At 38.0% G+C, this 22,849-nt stretch overlaps 1 protein-coding gene across 1 annotated transcript in view; it reads right to left on the minus strand.

Moving 5' to 3' along the window:
- MED13 (mediator complex subunit 13) overlaps positions 1-22,849 on the minus strand; it is a 118,892-nt gene that overhangs the window by 76,583 nt on the left and 19,460 nt on the right. The window contains exon 3 of the mRNA XM_006832362.1: positions 18,583-18,751. Within this exon, the coding sequence (XP_006832425.1) occupies positions 18,583-18,751 (169 nt within the window). The remainder of the gene's footprint in view (positions 1-18,582; positions 18,752-22,849) is intronic.

A 22,849-nucleotide genomic window follows, 5' to 3' on the forward strand; every position in this document is an offset into this window, starting at 1 on the left:
ATACCCTTTGGGTGGTTGATGATGCATGGAGGGGATTGGAACCATGGCAATGAGATGATATACAATGGAATGAATATAAAACTAAAGTTCTCCCATGTAAATTATCATATAATTCACAATAAAACATTAAAAAAAAAACAAAAAAAAAAAACTCCCAACCAAAGAAGTTCAGGTCCAGATGGCTTCACTGGTGAGTTCTACCAAATATTCAGGGAAGAGCTTTTTTTCACCAATTCTACTCAAATTAGTCCAGAATATACAAGAGGATAGAAAACTTCCTAATACGTGTTATGAAACAAGCATAACCCTCATACCAAAACCAGGGAAGGACGTCACTAAGAAAGAAAATTATAGACCATTATCTGTCATGAACATAAATGCAAAATTCTCAACAAAATCCTACCCAACAGAAGTCAGAAGCACATCAAAAATATAATACATCATGATCAAGTGGGATTCGTATCAGGGATGGAAGGATAGTTCAATATCAGAAAAACAATCAACGCAATCCACCATATAAATAAGAAAAGAACCATAGGATCATATCGATTGATGCAGAAAAGGCATTTGACAAAATCCAACATCCATTCCTGATAAAAACCCTCAACAAACTAGGAATTTAAGGGAAATTCCTCAACATAATTAAGAGCATATACACCAAACCAACAGCCTACATTACTCTCAATGGAGAGAAACTGAAAGCCTTCCCTCTGCGAACAGGAACCAGATAAGGATGTCCTTTGTCACCATTCCTATTCAATACTGTGCCGGAAGTCTTAGCAAGAGCTATATGACAAGACAGGGAAATTAAAGGCATTCAAACTGGCAAAGAGGAAGTAAAACTGTATTTGCAGACAATATGATCCTAGACATAAAAATCCCCAAAGACTCAGTAAAAAAAGCTACTAGACCTCAATGGAAGATTCAGCAAAGTGGCAGGATATACGATCAACGTACAAAAAAAATCAGTTGGATTCCTCCATACCAATAACAACAGCGTTTAAAAGGACATTAGGAAAGCAATACCATTTATAAGACCCACCCAAAGGATGAAATATCTAGGAATAAATGTAACCAGAGAAGCAAAGGACCAATACAAAGAAAATTACAAAACATTACTACAAGAAACCAAAAGAGACTTACAAAAGTGGAAGAATGTACCCTGCTCCTGGATAAGAAGACATTGTGAAAATGTCAATACCACCCAAAGCCATTTATACATATAATGCAATCCCAATCCAGATTCCAACGACATTCTTCAAAGAGATGGAAAAAACAATTAAAAACTTTATATAGAAAGGAAAGAGACCCAGGATAAGCAAAGCACTGCTTAAGATGAATAAGGTTGGAAACCTCTCACTCCCCGATTTTAGAATTTACTACATGTCTACAGTGGTCAAAACAGCCTGGTACTGTTACAATGAAAGATCAATGGAACAGAATTGAGAATCCAGAAATTAACTCAGCTACATACAGCCAACTGATTTTTGACAAAGTGCCTAAATATATTACATGGGGAGGTGGTAAGTCTCTTCAAGAAATGGTGCTGGCAGAATTGGAAAGCTATATGCAAAAGACTGAAACAAGACCTTTACCCTCACACCTTATACAAAAACCAACTCAACATGGATTAAAGACCTACTAAATGTGAATCCCAGAATTATAAAGGCCATCAATGAAAAGATAGGGACAAATGTGAGGGTCAATTCAGGGTATAAACAGATTACCAAACATTTTGAAAATTACACAAATAAAAGTAGACCAAATAGATGATTGGGACATACTAAAATTTAAAAACTTACGTACATCAAAAAACTTGACCAAACGAGTGAAAAGGGAGCCCACACAATGGGCAAAAATCTTTTGCAACAACACATTGGCTGAGGGACTAATTTCTAATATATAAAGGAAGCTACAACACCTGTACAAGAAAAAAACAAATAACCCTATCAAAAAATGGGCACAGGACATGAACAGACACTTCACCAGGGAGGAGATCCGGGAAGCCAACAAACATACGAAGAAATGTTCACGATCACTAGTCCTTAAGAGAGATGCAAATGAAAACAACAATGAGACACCATTTCACACCAGCAATAACAAAAAAAGAAAAGTAAAATAAAATAATAAAACAAGCAATAATAATCAAAAAAGTAGAGGACAATAAATGCTGGCGGGAATGCAGAGCGACTGGGATGTTCCTATATTGCTGGTGGGATTGCAAAATGGTCCAACCATTCTGAAAAGCAATATGGTGCTTCCTCAGAAAGTTGGAAATAGAAATACCTCATGATCCAACATTTCCCCTACTTGGTATTTACCCACAAGAAATACGAGTCATAACACGAGTAGATATGTGCACACCAATGTTCATAGCAGCACTATTTACAATAGCAAAAAGATGGAGACACAGGGTAGGGAATAGACACAGAATAGCTTGGATGTTGAGGGGGCGCGACAAATACACAAGAAGGTGGAGGAGAATGGAAGAACAAGGTGGGTGGGAGAACAGTTAGGCAGGCTTGCATGGGCTAAGAGGGACAGAGGTAAAAAATGATGTATGCACAACCTTGGAACAACAGGGCTCTGGGATACAGGGATTGAGGAATGGCTGGAATGGGTAAAAGGGGAAATATGTTTAAGATGCTTGACTATCTTTTCAATCTTGGTGGTTTTCCTTGAATACCATTGTAAAATAGACACTTGAAAGGGAGAGAACGGAATAGCCAGAAATATCACCACAGAAAGCTTGTAAGTCTGTCTTCCACCTATAACTGATTAGAATACCTAAAATGGGGCTACAACTTGCCCAGTGAAGAAGGCTTCCTGTGGAGTCTTTGCATTGCATAAGACCATAGGGGGAGTCCTGAACCCCATCCAGAATCTTTTGAAGTGGGAAATCGCCACTTGAAAGGACAAGCAGACCAGCCTGGAGTGGCTAGAACAGAAGATACTTCTTGAAAGACAGGCAGGAAAAATTAAAAACAGTAATTAATGGCAGTCTGACTAACTACTACAAGAACAAGTAAGTTGTTTGCCCAGGGGCCATATCAAGGCAAGTGGTCGGGTCCCCTCAGGGCAAGTCCCCTTCCAAGACTAAGCCTCAAGGGGAAATGGGGGGGGGGGAGCATTGAAGTTGTGCACCAAGTTCGACCATGTTCAATGGACTCCTGTGAGCCTGGGTTTGAGACCTGGTTGACCAGCACTACAGCAAGACCTGGGGACTCCAAGGCCCAGAGACAGTGACATGGCCACAGTGGACGAGAATAGAAAGTTAAGTGTCCAGCTTATAAGAAGTGAGGGGAGATGCACAACAACACCCACACTTGCAGATAGTACCCACTTGACCTGGCTTCAATGGCTGGATGATCAGAACACGAACACAAGAAAGAAGAGGAAAAAATGAGTAATCTGATAACATTTAATGAACTTGAACTTACCTATGGATGTAGGAGCTCAAAGAGGCAACCAATCTTTACAGCAAGGATCATTCGCACCCCCTCAGTACACAGGGATGGGCAACTTGGCTACCCAAAATGGGGGGGAGGGAGGGGAGCTACAAAGGCAAGAAGTGACTAGCTTTCAAGCTTTCAAGAGGGAGTCTAGATCCAGAGGGTTCGGGAAAGATAGACTCTCCACTGAGTGGTATCCAATCCATTTGGACAAGGCTGCTGAAAGGAGATGGGGATAAGACTCTTGTGGTACAATAATGAATAACTGCTATCAGAACTGACTGTGAGGATTGGAATTGTAAAGTTACATGTTTTGTAACAAAAGAAGGGGAGTGGTTGACTTTGCAGTCCAGGAGTGGAGGTCCCTGGAACCATCAAGGGAGAAGAGTGGAGTGCGGGACCCTACCCAGAGAACCAATGATATGCCAGAGATGGAGGAAGAGACGATGATATAGAGAGATGAGCAGTTGGGGACTCTAGACCCAGGGAGAGAGAGGGGCTGTATGCTGATGACTGGTGGGCAAGCTTGTGGGGTGTGCCCTTTGGTTGTTTGATGATGCATGGAGGGGACTGTAATCATGGCAATGAAACAAAATACGATGAAGGTTTAGAACTTAAAAAGTATGAATGTAAAGCTAATGTTTTCCCATGTAAACTATCACATAACTCACAATAAAAACTTAAAAAAAAAAATTACTTTTAAAGTTCCATACCTTTATTTTTCTTAAGAATTATCTAGTACAAAACCAAACACATAAATGGCTTTCATTACTGTCTGTGGGAATGCATGCACAACCTTATTTGTGCTTTTTTTTTTTCACTTTTGAGAATATCCTCTTTTCTGATACAAGTGTTGTTTTTACAATTTCTAAGGTAAGAGTTACGGGTATACACAAAAATTTCTAAATAGCATTCTTATTTTAACAAACCTCTGATGTTTAGTTTGAGAGGGACACGCCCAACACGTCATCGTATGTATTAATAGTATGTATTAATAGATAACAGGCAGAAACTCATTTTCCCATCATATTCTTTCTAAATTGTGTATGTATATGCATATGTATGAGTATAAAACCAAGATTAAAAAATTTTAAAAAAAATAAATGAAGAACTGTTTTCAACTAGTTAGAATAATTATTTTTCAATGCTACACAACTTTTCTTTTATACGTCTGTTAGTAAACTTTAGAGAAATCAAAAATGTTTTTTAGTAAAAACATTTGGTTTTAGAACATTTATAGGGAAATTGCTAATTTTAAAATGCTTATATCAAGAAAACATTTATCATGGAAGAGAAACAAGCAAGAATAGGTTGAGAAACTAATTTGATTAACTTTCAAGATCAAATAAGTGTGCTGTAGAAATGATTATGAATGCTGTGTGCTTACTCAGTAAATGAACAGAAGATTTTAAAATCTGAATTGCAAATACTAGATAGAACATTTGCAAGTATAAGCAACAACTTGAAAACAGTCTCATGCTCTTTATCTTCAAAAGACAAAGAGGCTAGGAGATGTAAATTTTATATCCTCACATATAATTCTTTTTAATCAATGGAATGTAGTTTTAAAAAAGAACACCATTTATAGGATAGTTTCATTTATTATACAAAATGTTAAATAAAAATAGTGAATAATGAATTTAAAATATACAAATTGGGTTATAGCACGACAAAAAGAAAATTATGTGGCTAAAAATCTATTTTCCTAAGGGGATTATTATAATTTTGGAAAAATTCAAAAGAAATGCATTAACTTTTAATTTTCAGAAAATAAATTCTAAATCTGGTATATAAAAAAATTATAGAGGCCATCTTTTCAACTTCTGCAGTAGGCTTTCCATATGCCCAACAAGCACTCAACTTTTAAGTCAAAAAGAAAATGTGACTTTTTGATATAAAGTGATAAATTTGTGTCCCAGGGGGTCTTTGTAAAAACCCAATATTCCAAAATGCAAAACATGTGATCAATACTCTTAGCTCCCACCGTTATCTGCACTGCCCTACTTACCAGCAGCTCTCAATTCCAGCTGTCTATGATCAAAGAAAAGCATTACCTCCCGTACTGTAAGCACATATTCCCAATATTTGATCTTCTTGTAATATAAAATGGTTTAAAATAAACCAAGTTTCTATATGATACAGGTGAAAACTAAAGCATTCTCAATATAATATAAAATTTCAGAATTTTTCATATTAAAATCACTTATTTCAGTTAGAGAATATTACAGTACAAAGAGAATGTTAGGTAATACTGACATCAAACTCAAAATGTTTTTTCTTTCAAAGAGATGTCATAATTTATACGGTCACCTCATTAAACTTTTTTTTGGAGCTTAACACTTAGAAACCGGGAGTTAAAACAAATGCGTGGTACTATAATGTGGGAGCCCTGGTGGCATAGTGGGTTAAGTATTAGACTGTTAACCACAAGGTCTTCAGTTTAAATCCACTAAGTTGCCGGAGTGGTGGGTAGTGGGGGGAGGAAATGAGGTTTTCGCTCCCATAAAGATTTAAACCTTGAAAACTCTGGAGTACATCTACTCTGCCCTATAGGATCCCTATGAGTCACAATCAACTTGAATGTAGTGGGTCTGGCTTGGGTTTTTGTTGTTGTTGTTGTTGTCATAAATTAATGTAGAGAATAAGCTTGGCTCTCCAGGAGTTCATACTGTTAGACCCAAAACATGTATGGATGAAGGTGTACTTTACAGATGATGAAACCCAAACAGAGCATCTTCTATTGCAGAAAGAAATATTCTGAACAAAATATTTTTTATATCTAAAAAATGAAAATGAAGCCATGCTTAGAAAGTTAGCTGCTGTAATAACATGACAATTTGAAATATTGCAGTGTTGTGTGTTGTTGAGTTGATTCCAACTCATAGTGACCCTATTAAGCCAGAGAATTGCCTGCCCCATAGGTTTTCTTAGGCTGTAATCCTTATGACAACAGATCACCCAGGTCTTTTCTCCTAGCTGCTGATGAGTCCAAACCACGAATCTTTTCAGTTCTCAACCAAGTAAGTGCTTTAACTATTCTGAAGTGTATAGGTATAATTTCAGTATCACGTACTCTTAACCCGTGAATGAAAAAAATCTGTATTAAAATCCAGAAGTTAACACCTTATCTGTGAAATTTGTATGTATTTCTGCTCATCTGGTGAACATTACTTATATTACACAGCACAGAATGCTAGAGAGTAGCAACATTATTCTTCCTTTGTTTTTAAGTTCTCTGTTTTTACTATCTCTTATCTATGGGTTAGAACCGACTCGACGGAAATTAACAACAAAAACGTCACCCACCAGTTGCTTCTTGGAAACCCTATACAGGGTAGCTGACTCAGAATCAACTCAAAGGCACATAACAACACCATCACTTTAAAATGGGCCCTGGTGTGGCACTGTAGGATAAACACTGGACTGTAACTACAAGGGTGTCAGTTCCAACCTACCAGCCAGTTTTGGAAACCCTATATAGGGTGTCACTATGAATCAGAACTGACTCAGCACACATCATTACTTTAAAGAGCCCGGGTGGTTATGTATTGTAAGTGCTGGACTGACCATAAACAAAGTCAACGGGTCAAAACCACCAGCCTGAGAGAAAAATGCAAGGCTGTCTGCTCCCATAAAGATCTAGTCCCAGAAACCCTATATAACAACAACACAGTAGGAGAATCACAGTAAAAAAAAAAAGAAGTTCTGGGGAGAGGAAATGTAGCAATGGAGAGAGTCAGAATCAACTCAATGGCAGTGAATGACCACTTTAAAATGGAGCCCTGGTGGCACGGTGATTTAAATATCAGACTACTAACTAAAGGTGGCAGCCTGAATTTACCAGTGGCAGTCCACTTCCATAAAGATTTACAACTTTGGAAAACCCTATGGATCAGTTCTACTCTGTCCTATAGGAATGGATGTGACAGCAGTGGGTTTGGGATTTATCCTCTTTTAAAGAAGTAAGAAGATACAATGGTCTACCAGGTCTGCAATCTGTCTCGTATTTTCCATGCACTTTAACACAGCTTGGAGTCCTGGTATGGCGCTGTAGGATAAGCAATAGACTGCTAACCTGAAAGTGGGCTGTTCTAACACACCAGCCACTCCTTGAAATCCCTACACAGGCTCACTATGAGATGAAGGTACTTGGTCACTATGAGACAAAGGCACTTAACAAGAATACAATTTAACAACTATTAGGTACATGACCAGGGACAACTTACTTAACCTCTCTGTGCTTCACAGTTGTTACTTGTAAAACTGGCATAGTAAAGGATTGTGTTGTGAAGTCCAGGTGTGGTGCTGCAGGATAAGTACTGGACTGTTAACTGCAAGGTTGGCAGTTCAAACCTACCAGCCACTCCTTGGGAAACCCTTCCCAGGGTCACTATGAGTCGGAACCGATTAGACGGCACTTAATACTTGATTCTGCATAGGTGAAAGGTTTCTTACTCCTTTCTCCATCAGAAAAAAAAATTATTTACATCTAAGGATATTAGTTCAAACAGATTTGTATAGTGTAGTGGTTACGAATCGGGCTGTGAACCTTCAGGTCAGCAGTTCGAAACTACCATCTGTTCCGCAGGAGAAAGATGAATCTTTCTGCTCCTGTAAAGATTTACAGCCTTGGAAACCCCATACAGGGTCGCTATGAGTCGGAACCGACTCTACGGCACGTAACAACAACACAGTAGGAGAATCACAGTAAAAAAAAAAAAAAAGTTCTGGGGAGAGGAAATGTAGCAATGGAGAGAGAAAATTCTTATCACTTAATTTTTCTTATAAATGTTCCTGGAAAGCGTGAAAATGTGGACAATTGACCATGCAAATCCCAATGACTCAAATGCCATATAAAAATTTCATGGGCCATAAGTACTATGATATCATTACTTAAGATTCTATAAATATAGAGTATAATAGTCTTGATGGCAGACATGAAGGCCAAATCAACATAAAAAGAGACAGTAAAGACTACTGACATAACTATGTCAAACTTAGTAGATAGTGGGTACCTTGACAAAGTGTGGGGTTCCCTCTATATTTGAGAACCTAGAGTACACTCACAAGAGCTCTGGTGGTGCTATAGGATAAGCACTGGGCTGCTAACCAAAAAGTTGGCAGTTCAAACCCACCACCTGCTCTGTAAGAGACGATGAGACTGACAATTCCCATAAAGATTTATAGTCTCAGAAACCCTGTATAGGGTCACTGTGAGTCAGAATCAACTCAATAGCAGTGGGTTTCATTTGGATTTGATTAGAGCATACCACTCACAGTTTGGAGTCCTGGTGTGGTGCTATAGGATAAGCATTCAACCACAAGTAGTTTGAACTGCAAGGCTGGCAGTTCAACCTCACCAGCCACTCCTTGCAAACCCTATACAGGGTCACTATGAGTCAGAACTGATTCGATGGCACTTCACAATAACAACTCACAATTTAACATACAATTCTGGGAGTGCTCCTAGACCCTCAGAAGTATCTTTTACTAACAAATACTACTAAGCTCAAGGAATTAGCCTAAGAAGAATGCAGTTAATAGCCATTATATATGTGATAGCATACATGAGACTATCAAACACTTGGAATTTGACTAATACAAATTGAGATGCGTCCAAAGTGTAAAATGCACACTAAATTTTGAAAACTTACTACCAAAAAACGCAATCATTCTTATTACTACCTCTTCTGTATTTAATGGTATGGTGAAATTACATTACTTTGGATATACTAGATCAAATAAATTAGTCTTTTTTCCTAATTTTAATACACCTACTATAAAATTTGTAATTATATTACATGTCTCATGTTATATTTCTATTGGACAATGCTACCATGGAAGACAGTTAAGGAAATGAGTACTTAGAAACCAAAATAGTGACAGCTTTTAGCTTCTCTAAAAGTTTAGGTTTTCAGAGACATTGAAGAACCCAACAGACATCCTAAAGTTATATATAAAAACCAAAACCAAACTCACAGTTGTCAATTCCAACTCATAGTGACCCTATAGGCCGCAACAGAACTGTCCTAAAAGATTTTTAAAGCAGTAAATCTTTACTGAAGCAGACTGCCACATCTTTCTCCTGCAGAGTGGCTGGTATGTTTGAACTATCAATGTCTGGTTAGCAACTGAGTTCTTTAGTCACTACACCACCAGAGAGAGTTCCTTAAATATACGTTGTTACTGTTAAGTGCCAAAGAGTCGGTTCTAACTCATAGTAACCCTGTACAGGGTTTCCAAAGAGTGGCTGGTGAGCTTGCGCTGCCGACTTTGCAGTTCAAAACGACCTTGCAGTTCAGTGCATTATAACCCACAGCGTCACACCAGAACTCATGAAGCTTAATTTGTTGTTGTTGTTAAGTGCCATGGAGTCAGTTCTGACCCTTAGCGAACCTGTACAGGGTTTCCAAGGAGCAGCTGGTGAGCTTGAACCGCTGACCTTGTGGTTCAATGCTACTTTATAGTCCAGTGCATTAACCCACAACACCATGCGCTACATCTCTAGCAGAAACTTCAATGTCACAGTGCTTATTTTTAATTCATTTTTGATTACCAGGAAGATAATTTAACAATTATCTTTCTACCCCTGTGGAAGATACATAGCTTATGGGCAAAATTTAAAGCATATTACTTCATCTACTCTCTTCAAAATAGAAAAACTATACCAACTTTCATAATGCTCTAAAAGTACTGAATTGTAAATGTAAAAGCTATGGTCTAAGATGTTGTTAGGTACCATCGAGTCAGTACCGACTCATAGCAACCTTATGCACAGCAGAACGAAACACTGCCCAATCCTGGGCCAATCTCACTATTGTTGCCACCCAAAACAACTTCCTGCAATGATGAAAATATTATGTATCTGTACTGCCCAATATACTAGTCACTACTCATAAGAACTTGAAATATGGCCTAGACAACTAAGGAACTGAAGTTTTACTTTTATTTAACCCACTTATATTACTAGGAGCCCTGGTGGCACAGGGAGTAAGCATCCTGCTACTAAGGAAAGGACAAGTTTGAACTCACAAACTGCTCCTTAGAAGAAGGTGTGAGCCTGCTTCCATAAACATTTATGGCCTAAGAAACCCTACAATGGCGTTTCTACTCAGTCATGTAAAGTTGGAATTAACTCAATGTCAACAGATTTTTTGGTTTGGTATCACTTCCAAACCAAATTAATTTTCATTTCACTTCCTCTCTTCCAGTCCCTGAGGACTGCTAACCAGATAATTAACTATATGGAAGTTCAGGTTAGAAAACGAGAATCTTTGCTTTTTGTTTGGTTTTTAAAAGAGGAAGTAATAAATTATCATACCAGTTTCACAGTACAATTTTCTTCACTCTGGGTAAATTGTTTTTAAAGAATGTTTGTACCATTTTGACAAAAAATAAGTTTATTGGTAACAAAAATAGTATGTTTCTGCTTTATAAGGGACTAAAAGCAAAAAAAAAAAAAGTTCAGTCTTTACCCACTTTTCTATCATTCCAATGTATTCAATGGAAACGAAGCCCCAAACTATAAGATACTTAGCTTGATTTCTCTTTTCCAGCTTATCTAAAGGATCTAGAGGGGCCAAGGAAGTTCCTATGGGGGGGGGGGGGAGGACCAGCTTTTATTTTTCCAGGATATAATCAATTTTGTACAACTATGCTTCAAAAAATAATCAAAAAAGCATATAGCACTTCTCCACGAATTACTTCACTAATAAAACACAATTAAAATTCAGTTCCTCTTTTAAAAAAAACACCTCTCCATGGAAAAACACTAGTGCTCAATTACATGGTTACAGAAACTGTTAGATTAATGAACATCTCCAACATGAAAAGCTGTATTTTCAATTAATTAAGAGTGTTTCTTTTCATAAAGAGAAAAAAAAAATGAAGATACTTTCAGTACTTTGCATGGTTGAATAAACACATTCATTTACCCCTACTTGTGAACCCTCCCCCGCCCCATATAGATAGCAAAGGGCACAGGGAAGATTTAGAGAATGGCAGAAGTGATGGCAGCTGACAAGATCATAAAATTTAGGGAGTCAGCCAACAAAGGCAAAAATAGTAACTGACTAAGTAGATAAAGGATAAGAAGCAGCCAAGATGCAAACTGAGTCACACCACAGAATTCCAGAAAGGCTTAGAAATTGAAGGCACTGGTAGATGCAAAAGTGGAAGTAAAAACAGAAAGAATTAAAGTTTAAAAACTCCTGGATTCACTTCCCTCATCCTCAAGAAAGACCATTCCTCGTCTTCCAGAACAATAGAAAAGCTGGAGGTTTACTCTCTAAACTAGATGAACCAGAGAGACTCAGAGATACTATAAAAGTTCTCTCTCTCTCCATGTACACATATGTTAAGTGCCTTCAAATTGGTTCCTGACTCATAGTAACTTTGTATAAGATTGTCAAGGAGCAGCTGGTGGCTTTGAACTGCCAACCTTGTGGCTCGCAGACAAGTGCTGATCCTACAGAGCCACACCAGGAGTCCATAGATGCACGCATGTGAGTGCCTACACACACACACACACCCAAAATAAAAATTTAAAACTCTCTTTTCCCCCAAATGATCCCTAAACACCAAGAGCCAAGCTTATGGCCTCTGGTCAGGATACTGAAGGATTTCTCTGGGGAAACTGACTAACCTAAATGTTTGCGTTTCCAGAGGGATGGGGAGGTATACAGCTAGTGATATCTGTACCTGATAAACTTGTAACACACACAGAACTACCAATTAACATCTTTGTGCCCATTTGTCTGTCAACCTTAGGTCCTATAGATCAACCCTAGATCTCAAAAATGTTACTTCCAATGCATTCTCTCTCAGAAAATTACCAGTAGGTAAGCAACTACTAATCAAACAAGAACAAACAAGATGGTGGATCGGGCAGACATGCAGTGAGGAGCTCCATCAGCAACAACACAGAATACCGGACAAAGCAGGCTCAGGGGATGGTGCTAGAAGTCTGAATGACATATAAAAGAATATTTAGAAGATTGGAAGGCTTACAACTACAGGAATTTGTAGCAGAATCAAGAAATCCATTGATTTCTAATTCAAGATGCTCAGCTGCTCCCGAAGTCGCCATCTTGGGAGAGGCTAAGGGGGAGGGGGAGGATCACAGCAGCCTTGGACGCCTGATAGAACCGCAGAGATAAAGGTGTGGACATTCTTTGTTTGGTATCTGTTCACAGGCCTCTCGCTGTCTGCGCACCTCCATTCTGGTGACTTGGGCGGGGGGGTCTGAGCGAATGGACACCCCACCCCCACCCATGGAGGTTTCTACTATGCATACGCACAGATCTCTACGAAATTTAAAGTGACAGTTTCCACTTAAAACTAAACGGCCACCACTTATCTGTCAGTTTGTTGTACTGTGGTGACTTGTGAGTTGCTGTGATTCTGAAAGCTATGCCACCAGTATTTCAAATACCAGCAGGGTCACCCATGATGGATAGGTTTCAGATGAGCTTCCAGATGAAGACATACTAGGAAGGAGTGACGAACTACTTCTGAATATTTAGTCACTAAAAGCCTTATGAATAACAGAGAAACACTGTCAAATATAGTGTCAGAAAATGAGACCCTCAGGTTGGAAGGACTCAAAATGCGACGGGCGAAGTGCTGGTTGGCCATGATAACTCAAATGGAGTAAAGCCCGTGGGAGAAAAGCCCGGGGAACTTCATTTGCTGATGGGGCACAACTGAAAATATAGAGAAACAGCTGTAAACATCCATTGAAAATTGGAACTTGGAATGTACGAAGTATGAATCTGGGAAAATTGGAAGCTGCCAAAAATGAAATGGAATGCAGAAACATCAATATCTCAGGCATTATTAGTGAGCTGAAAAGGACTGGTATTGGCCATTCTGAATCTGACAACCACATGGCTTACTATGCCAGGAATGATAACTTGAAGAGGAATGTCACACATGCAATCAAGATGCATTGATCACTACTGGTGATTGGAATGCAAAGGTTGGGTGCAAAGAGGAAGGATCAGTAGTTGGAAAATATGGTCTTGGTGATAGAAATGATGCTGGAGACCGCATGATAGAATTCTGCAAAACCAATGATTTGTTCATTTTAAATACCTTCTTTAGACAGCATAAGAGACGACGATGCACAGGGACCTCACCAGATGGAAAACGTAGAAATCAAATTGACTACATCTGTGAGAAGAGAAGATGGAAAAGCTCCATATCATCAGTGAAAAGAAGGCCAGGGGCAGACTGTGGAACAGACCATCACTGACTCATATGCAAATTCAAACTAAAGCTGAAGAAAATGAAAACAAGTCCACAAGAGCCAAAGTATGACCTTGAATAAATCCCACCTGAATTTAGAGATCATCTGAAGAACAGATTTGATACATTAAACACTAACGACCGAAGACCAGAAGAGTTGTGGGATGATATCAAGAACATCATACATGAAGAAAACAAAAAGTCATTGAGAAGAAAAGAAGGAAAAGGTCAAAATGGATGTCAGAAGAGACACTGAAACTTGCTCTCTAGTGTAGAGATGCTAAAGCAAATAAAGAAATGAGGAGGTCCAAGAGCTGAACAGAAAATTTCAAAGATCAGCTAGAGAACATAAAGCCAAATATTACAACAAAATGTGCAAAGATCTGGAGTCAGAAAACAAAAAAGGTAGAACATGCTAAGCATTTCTCAAGCTGGGGAAACTGAAGAAAAGAATTCAAGCCTCGTCTTTCATTACTGAAGGATTTTCTGGGCAAATTATTGAATGATGCCGAAAGCATCAAGAGAAGATGGAAGGAATACACAGAGTCACTGTACCAAAAGGAAATGATTGATGTTCAACCATTTTAAGAGGTAGCATATGATCAAGAGCCAATGATACTGAAGCAAGAAGTCCAAGGTGCATTGAAGAAATTGGCAAAGAACAAGGAACCAGGAATTGACGGAATAAAAATTTAAATCTTTCAAAAAAGTGAGGCGGCTAGGAGACACTCACTCATCTCTGCCAAGAAATTTGGAAGACAACTATCTGGTCGACTGATTGGAAGAGATCCATATTTGTGCCCATTCAAAGAGAGGTGACTCAACAGAATGCGGAAATCATTGGACAATCTCTTTGATGTCCCAAGCAAATAAAGTTTTGCTGAAGGTAATACAGAAACGGCTATAATCATACATTGACAGAAAATTCCAGAGGTTCAAGCTGGATTCAGAAGAGGACGTGGAACGAGGGATATCACTGCTGATGTCTGATGGATCTTGGCTGAAAACAGAGAATATCAGAAAGATGTTTGTTTACCTGTGCTTTATTGACTATGCAAAGGTTTTCAATTGTGTGGACCATGACAAGCTATGGACAACATAGCGAAGTATGAGTATTTCAGAATACTTAATTATGCTCATGAGGAATCTGTACATGGACCAAGAAGCAGTTGTTAGAACAGAACATAAAAACACTGAATAGTTTAAAATTAAAGAAGGTGTGCAACAAGGTTGTATTCCTTCACCATATTTATTCAACCTGTATGCTGAGCAAATAATCAGAGAAGCTGGGTGATATGAAGAAAAATGTAGCCTCAGGATTGGAGGAAGACTCATTAACAACCTGCGATATGCAGATGATAAAACCTTGCTTGCTGAAAGTGAAGAGGACGTAAAACACTTACCGATGAAGATCAAAGAGCACAGCCTTCGTTATGGATTACAGCTCAATGTAAAGAAAACAAAAATAGTCACTACTGGACCAATAAACAACATTCTCATCAATGGAGAAAAGATTGAAGTTGTCCAGGACTTCATTCATCTTGGATCAACTATCAACACTCACGGAAGCAGCAGTCAAGAAATCAAATGATGTATTGCATTAGGCAAATCTCCTACACAAGGCCTTTTTAAAGTGTTGAAGAGCAAAGATGTCAGCTTGAGTACTAAGGTGCGCCTGACCCAAGCCATGGTATTTTCAATAACCTCATGTGCATGCAAAAGCTGGAATAAGGAAGACCGTAGAAAAATTGATGCTTTTGAGTTAGGGTGTTGGAGGAGAATACTAAAAGTGCCATTGGCTGCCAAAAGAACCAACAGTTCTGTGTTGGAAGAAGTGCAGTCAGAGTGCTCTCTGGAGGCCAAGATGGCCAAACTTCATCTCTCTTACTTGGAACATACTGTCAGGAGGGACCAGTCACTGGAGAATGATATCATGTTTGGTAAGGTGGAGGGTCAGAGAAAAAAAGCCCCAATGAGATGGACTGGCCAAGTGGCAGCATCGATGGACTCAAGCGTGGCAACAGTAGTGAGGTTGACCCAGGATCGGGCAGTATTTCGTTCTGCTGTGCATAAGGTCGCTATGGGTCGGTACCGACTCAATGGCACCTAACAACAACAAGCAGCATCTAGTGTGGCGCTGTTGGCTAATGCATCAGACTGTAGTCGTTTGAACTGCAAGGTCGGTGGTTTAAGCTCACCAGCTGCTCCAAGCTCACCATCTGCTCCTTGGAAACCCTATACAGGGTTACTACGGGTCGGAATTGACTCAACAGCACTTAACAACAACAAAGCAACACCAAAACAGTAAGACAGACATTAACAAGAGGAACATGAAATCTAGGAAATAGGGATCCAACAAAGGTAAAAAGACACAAGGAATCTCCAAGATGACTGCTGTAAAGCCATGGTACAGAACCACCAGTCCAAATGGAAACAAAAAAAAAAAAAATGAAGGGCTCAAAAAGGATTATTTAACAAGAAAAATAAATAAAACTAATATAGTCCTTGAAGGTAAGAAAGAAAGATATTTCTGGTAGTCTAGAGGTAAATTACTAATAGGTACACAAATTGTTGTTGTGTGCTTCTGACTTACAGTGACCCTGTAGAGGGTCTCTGAGGTTGTAAATATTTATAGGAGCAGAAAGCCTCATCTTTCTCAGAATGGCTGGTGGATTCGAAAAGCGGACCTTTTGATTAGCAGCCCAATTCACAACCCACTATGCCACCGGATTAGGCCAGCATTTTTTTTGTTTGTTTTCTGTATAAAGTCAGACATGGCACTTAACAACAACAACAAATATGAAGGGGCTTCAAAAGGCTAATGGAAAAAAATCCCATTACCTTTTTATTCAGTTTTTCCATGAACTTTTTAAAGACCCTTCATATTTACATAATCATAACAAGAAGTATTGTTTTCTCCAAAACTCTTAATTATATTGACAAGATAAGGCAAGGGAGAAAAGGGAAGCAAAGAGAAGAGGTAAACAAGTGTGTCAAGATGTTAGTGTTGGGGAGAGGAAATGGGGAAAAGGTAACTAAAACTTAGATATAAAGTCAAAAGACAAGTGATGAATAACTGAAAACTCAAAAATAAGCATGTTATTTGCCTTTAAAATTTTAACTAGGTAAATAGTAAGAACTATACTTAAAAGAATTAAAAGAGGTTGCCTCTGAGACAAACAACTCTAAAGGATGGGGATCAGGATTGCAGCATTTCATTTTAAATCTTAATAATCTGCTTATTAACCTCTCAAAAGTATATGTATATGGCAGATACTGCTAACTGCCCACCTGCTAGTTTCTCTTCCTTTTATTGCCTACCTATTATCAATTCCCCCCTTTCTTTTTAACACAAATCTTATTTTGCTTACTACTCTCAAATTTTGATTTGACCATGTTTGCAAACTAAAAACTATTTCTCTTAGTATAGCCAATAACAGGTCAGCTAGCTGTGAGTTCCTAGAAAGCAAACTACTTCAGACACTTTGCTTGCTTTCTCCCTTCCTTCCTCTTGCTGCCTGGAATTACACTGTAGTGTGTAGAAGTATAGTACTCACTAGTATCAGAGGATGCAAACCAAAGATGGTAGATCAGAAAGCTCCTGGGAACCTAAGTCTTTGGTGAAATTTCTGAGCAGCTATACCTGTCCTAGGAGTCCTGTTGTGGCGCTATAGGTTAATGCACAGGACTACAACGTCAAATTGAATGGCAAGGTTGGTGGTTCAAGCTCACCAGCCGCTCCTCAGAAACCCCTTACTGGGAATGCTATGGGCCGGAATTGAGTCAACAGCATTTAACAAAAACAAAAACATACCAGTCCTAACAACCTCCAGAGATTCACTGCTACTGAGAAAAATCAGTTAAAGTCAGGTTTTGTTTTGTTTTGCATTTGCAGCTGAATGCGTTCTAAATTTGTACAATGATTTTAACAATAAATGTTTATTTTAACTTTCAAATATGAAAGAACTTTGATTTCTCCATTATTATTTATTCAGTCTACTAAAATTAAACAGGGAAGTTTAAAAACAATTCTAGATGAATACGGAGAAAAGAATGACATAAAATATGGCACCTTAAAAATGATTATAATTGTGATACCAAATATATACTTCATATCCTCTCACATCTATCTTATAGGAAAAAGAAATTTCCTTCAATTTTTTCTTCTTCATACCTTAAATTACTTAAATCAATGGCATGTAATAGCCTGAAAACTTTATTTGAACAGGAAAAGAAGATACTATCTTAAAGTCTTGTGTTCTATTTGCAGGTACTCTATCTAATTAATTAGTGTCAGAATTGTGCTTAATTCAAAATTCAAGAAAATTATAAACCATTAAAGCAGTCAAAATATCTTATAAAGAAAAAAACATTTAAATAAAGACAAACTGAGAAGATGGTTAATAAAAAGGGTTAACTATATCCAGAAGCATAGCTACAGATATTAATATTAAACTTTAACATCAGAATAGTATGTCGATATCTCCACTGCTGTTGTTATATGCCGTCGAGTCAGTTCTGACTCATAGCGACCCTGTATAGGGTTTCCAAAGAACTGCTGGTGAGTTTGAACCACCAATCTTCTGGTTAGCAGTCCAAAAACAGCGCCACTCTTAAAAATACACACCAATAAACATTTTAAAATATAAGTCTCTACTTCTATTTCACATTTCCCTACCTTCCCAAACTACTTCCAAGGCCACTATATTAAAACCGGGCTACTCCCACAGCAGGAAAAAAAAAAAGTCTTAAAATGTATAAAGGGAAGTTAACCTCCTGAAAGTGTCTGCAAGATACTGGTTTGTTTTATTCAATATATTCTGTAAAGCCATAAAAATTAAACCTGAAGAAATGTCAGATGAGTTTAAGTAGGATATCTTACCTCTTATTTATAGGTTTTTCATCTTTTTCATATGGTTTTACAAACCACTTGCCAATACGTACAAAGTTTCGGTTCATTAAACATCTCTCCAACAGATTGTGAACTGCTTTGAAAAGCAGAGTACGGCACTCATAAGAAAGTCCATTTTCCCACACTCCGTCTTCCTCATCTATAAGAGAAATGAAAGAAACAAAAAGTCAAGCAGGGGTACTATATCTACTCAGAGTCATGTAAAAAAAAACAAAAACGTTAGTTTAAATTCTACATTTGTAATCTCTACTTCACCACATAATACTGGCTATTATCACACTTCAATATAGGTCTACACATTAAACATCAGATTTCAAAGTTCCTCCTCAAGAAACAAAATGCTCCTGTCTTCAGCCTATAATTGATTGAAATACTTCAAAGGGTTTATAGAACTTACCCAGTGAAACAGGCTTCTTGCAGAGCCTTTACAGTATACAGAACCTTGGGTGGAATCCTGAGCCCCATCCAGAACCTTCTGAGGTGGGACAATCCCACTAGAAAGTATAAGCAGACCTGCCTGGAACATCTAGAGCAAAAAATACTTCTTGAAAGAAAGATCAGCAGGAAAAATCCAAAACAACAATGGCAGTATGACTGACTACCTCAAGAATAAGCAAGTTGTCGCCAGAGAGTCATTAAGGCAAGCAATAAAAGTCCCTTCAGGAAAAACCCCCCTCCAAGACTGAAACTCAAAGGACACACATGAGTAGGCACGTAAGGTTGCTGGCGATCATGATGGTCTACTGGTGAGTGGAAGAGGAGAAAAGCAGTAATGAAGAAATGGGCTGAGTTCAACCATGTTCCATAGACACCCATTGACCTGGAGATGAAAGAGAAAAGAGGAAGGGCTGGCTGGTCCGAAGTGTGGTGAGACCTGGGGACTTCTGAGCTCATGGACAAGGACATAGCCACAGAGAGCTAGAACTGAGAGTGAAGCATCCAGTTGATGTGAAGTGAGGGGAGACGCACAAGAACACTCAAACTTGCAAATAGTACCCATTTGACCTAGCCTCGACGACTTGATAATTAGAACTTGACTGTTGTTGTTGTTGGTTAAGTGCTGTAGAGTTGCTTCCAACCCATAGCGACCCTGTATAGGGTTTCTGAGGAGCAGCTGGTAAGCTTGAACCACTGACTTTGCAGTTCAAATGGCTTTGCAGCCTGGAGCATTAACCCACACACAGCGCCATGTTAGGACTCCACAACTCAACTAGAGGAAAATAAAAATAAAAAAACACATTTTTTTTTTTATAAAGGAAACAAGTGTAAAATGTGACAATTTGATGAACTTGACCTATACTTATGGATGTAGTAGCTCAAAATACCAACTAAGAGGGAAGGAGTCTTCACATCAAGTATCAATCCTTATCCTCTCTGCATACAGGGTAGATAGGGTCAGGCAACTTGGACATTGGCTACCTTAAATGAGGGGGCAATAAAGGCACGCAGTGACTGGTTGACAAGGTTTTAAGAGGGAGTTTAGTTTAAGAGTGTGAGAAGACAGAGTCTCCACTTAATAGTTTTCACCTTGTCTAGATGGGTCTGTTGAAAAGAGATGGGGATAAGATTCTTATGATTCAATAGTAATTGTTATCATGACTAATTGCAACTGTCACAACTGTAAAGGTAGAAGTTTTGTAACAAAAATGGGGGCGTAGTTAATCTCACAGTCCAGAAACAAGAGGATCCTAGGACCATTAAGGGAGAAGAGCACAAGGGGAATGCAGGACCCCATCCAGAGAAGAGGAGCGATACCAGAGATGGAGACAGAAACATGGGCATGGAGAGACAGAGCAGCTGAGGACTCTAGACTCACAGAAAGAGAATGGCTGTGTACTGGCAGCCAGTAGGCAGGCTTTCAGAATGTGCCCTTTGGTTGTTTAAATTATATATTCCTGTGTGTTTTTGTGTACACCACCCCCCCCAAATACCAAAACAAAAGTGACAGAAAAGAAGCAAATACTGTTGAATGATGATGCATGGATGAGACTGTTAATCACTGCAATGAAACAAAGGTGTAAAGCCATCGTTTCACCCATGTAAACTATCACTCAATTCACAAAAACTTAAAAAAAAAAAAGGAAAACAAAAGGCAATGATATATATATTTCTATATATATTTCACTTCTATATCAGTAAAAACAACATTTGTATAACCTGGGAACTACTGTACACATACTGAACCTAAGATGTTCAATTTCTACGCTTGCTGACATGTTAGTTACTTTGTCCTCATTCTTCCATTCAACCTGCCAAAAAAAACCTAGCCAGTTAATAATTAAACTCAGAACATTTTATATGTATTAGCATTTTAATCCATGACTCAATTATAACATTAAGGGATGAACAAAAAGGAAGTTACTGGCACAGAACCTAAGCAGCTATCTTAGGTCTTATTTCAACCATATTATTCTAAAGACAACAATTCAGTTTGTTGTTGTTAAGTGCTGTTGAGTTGGTTCTAACTCACAGCAACCCTGTACAGGATTTCTGAGGAGCAGCTGGTAGAGGTTTGAGCTGTTTGCAGTAAACAGTTCAGTGCTTATCCTACTACAGGACCCTCTATTTGGAGAGAACTTAAAAAAATGTAAAGACAAATTTTCTTAAGTGGCACTTTTGTTATATAAAGACACAACTATCTTTACCTACTACTATACAGTCTCAATTTTGCCAGAAAAGCTATTAATCATTCCAAGTTAAAATATAAAATAAAATCGTATTAATAGTCCTTTTGAGGTATGTTTGGATGTAGTTCAGGAAAAAAAAAAATTGCTTTCTCTATCCACTGAACATCTATAACAAAGCATCCAATAAATCCTACTATAAATAATAAGGTACTACTTCAGCATTTTTACTTTTATCTTACTATTTATATTGCTTATTTCAAATATAATATAGAATCTTTGTATAAACTACATATTTATAAATATTAATGAATATGGATCAGTTTTCAATTTTATAAGTAAAAGTAAATGATACAGCCTTTTCAATTCAACACCAATATGTATGTGCTATCCACACAGAAAATAAATGTTTTAAAATAAATTTGCAAAGACAAGTATAAGAGTGACACATGGTTTTATGTTAAGAACTTATACAACAAAAGGACAGAATAAACATTAACTAAAAAAGCCTGACACTGGACTTTAATTGTACCATAAACTCTGTGCCACTACAAAGGTTAATGATGATTTTATGTAGTTCTTTAAACTAGTTCCTAAATCAACTAATTGTAATGTTTCTAAAAAACTTAGGCTTAAAAAATGAAGTAGTTTTAAACATTAAAACTTTAGAGTTGGGATAAAATAATTTTTTCAATCATTAATATTAAACAGGAAAACTTCTTCACATAGACGCTCTTAGCCACTTCTATGTAAAACTAAAATGTTTATGGGATTCACCATGTTAACAAAATTAATTCTTTTTTGTAGCTATTCATATTTTTAAAGGTTATCAGGCTAGGAGAAAAGAGAGATGGTACATAGTTACTTTGCAGTAATTAATTAAAGGTCTAAATCAAAAGCATATTGTGAGGTACTGAAAAAGAACGCATCTTTCTTAGTCAATCTGCTTTCAAGCTAACTAGGTCTTGTGGTAGTGGTTGGGTGTGAGTCGGTTCTGACTCATAGTGACTCTGAACATAGTTTCTGATACTATCAATCTTTATAGAGTAGGATCTCATCTTTCTCTCTCTGAGTGACTAGTAGATTCAAACTGCTGACCTGGGGGGTTAGCGGTTCAGCTCATAATTCACCATGTTACCAGGTCATATTTTTAGGTGCTATCAAGTTGGTATCAACACACAGTGACCCTATGTACAACAGAACAAAACACTGCCTGGTCCCGCACCAACCTCAGTTATTTCTACGTTTGAGCCCGTTGTTACTGCCACTGAGGCAATATTGGGTCTTCCTCGTTTTCTCTGACCCTCCACTTTACCAAACATAATTATCTTCTACAAGGAATGGTCCCTCCTGATAATATGTCCTTAGTACGAAAAATGAAGTCTGACTATCCTGGCTTATAGGGAACATTCTGGCGGTACTTCTTGCAACACAAATTAGTTTGTTCTCTTGGCAGTCTGTGGTACTTTTAATATTCTTTTCCAACACCATAACTCAAATGCATCAGTTCTTCTATGGCCGTCCTTTTCACTATTCAACTTTCACATGCATATAAGGTTACTTAAAATATTATGGTTTAGCTTGTTGTTGTTGTTGTCAGGTGCCATCGAGTC

This window comes from Chrysochloris asiatica, unplaced genomic scaffold (genome assembly GCF_000296735.1).
Source record: "Chrysochloris asiatica unplaced genomic scaffold, ChrAsi1.0 scaffold00007, whole genome shotgun sequence".
NCBI classification, from domain to species: Eukaryota; Metazoa; Chordata; class Mammalia; order Afrosoricida; family Chrysochloridae; genus Chrysochloris; species Chrysochloris asiatica.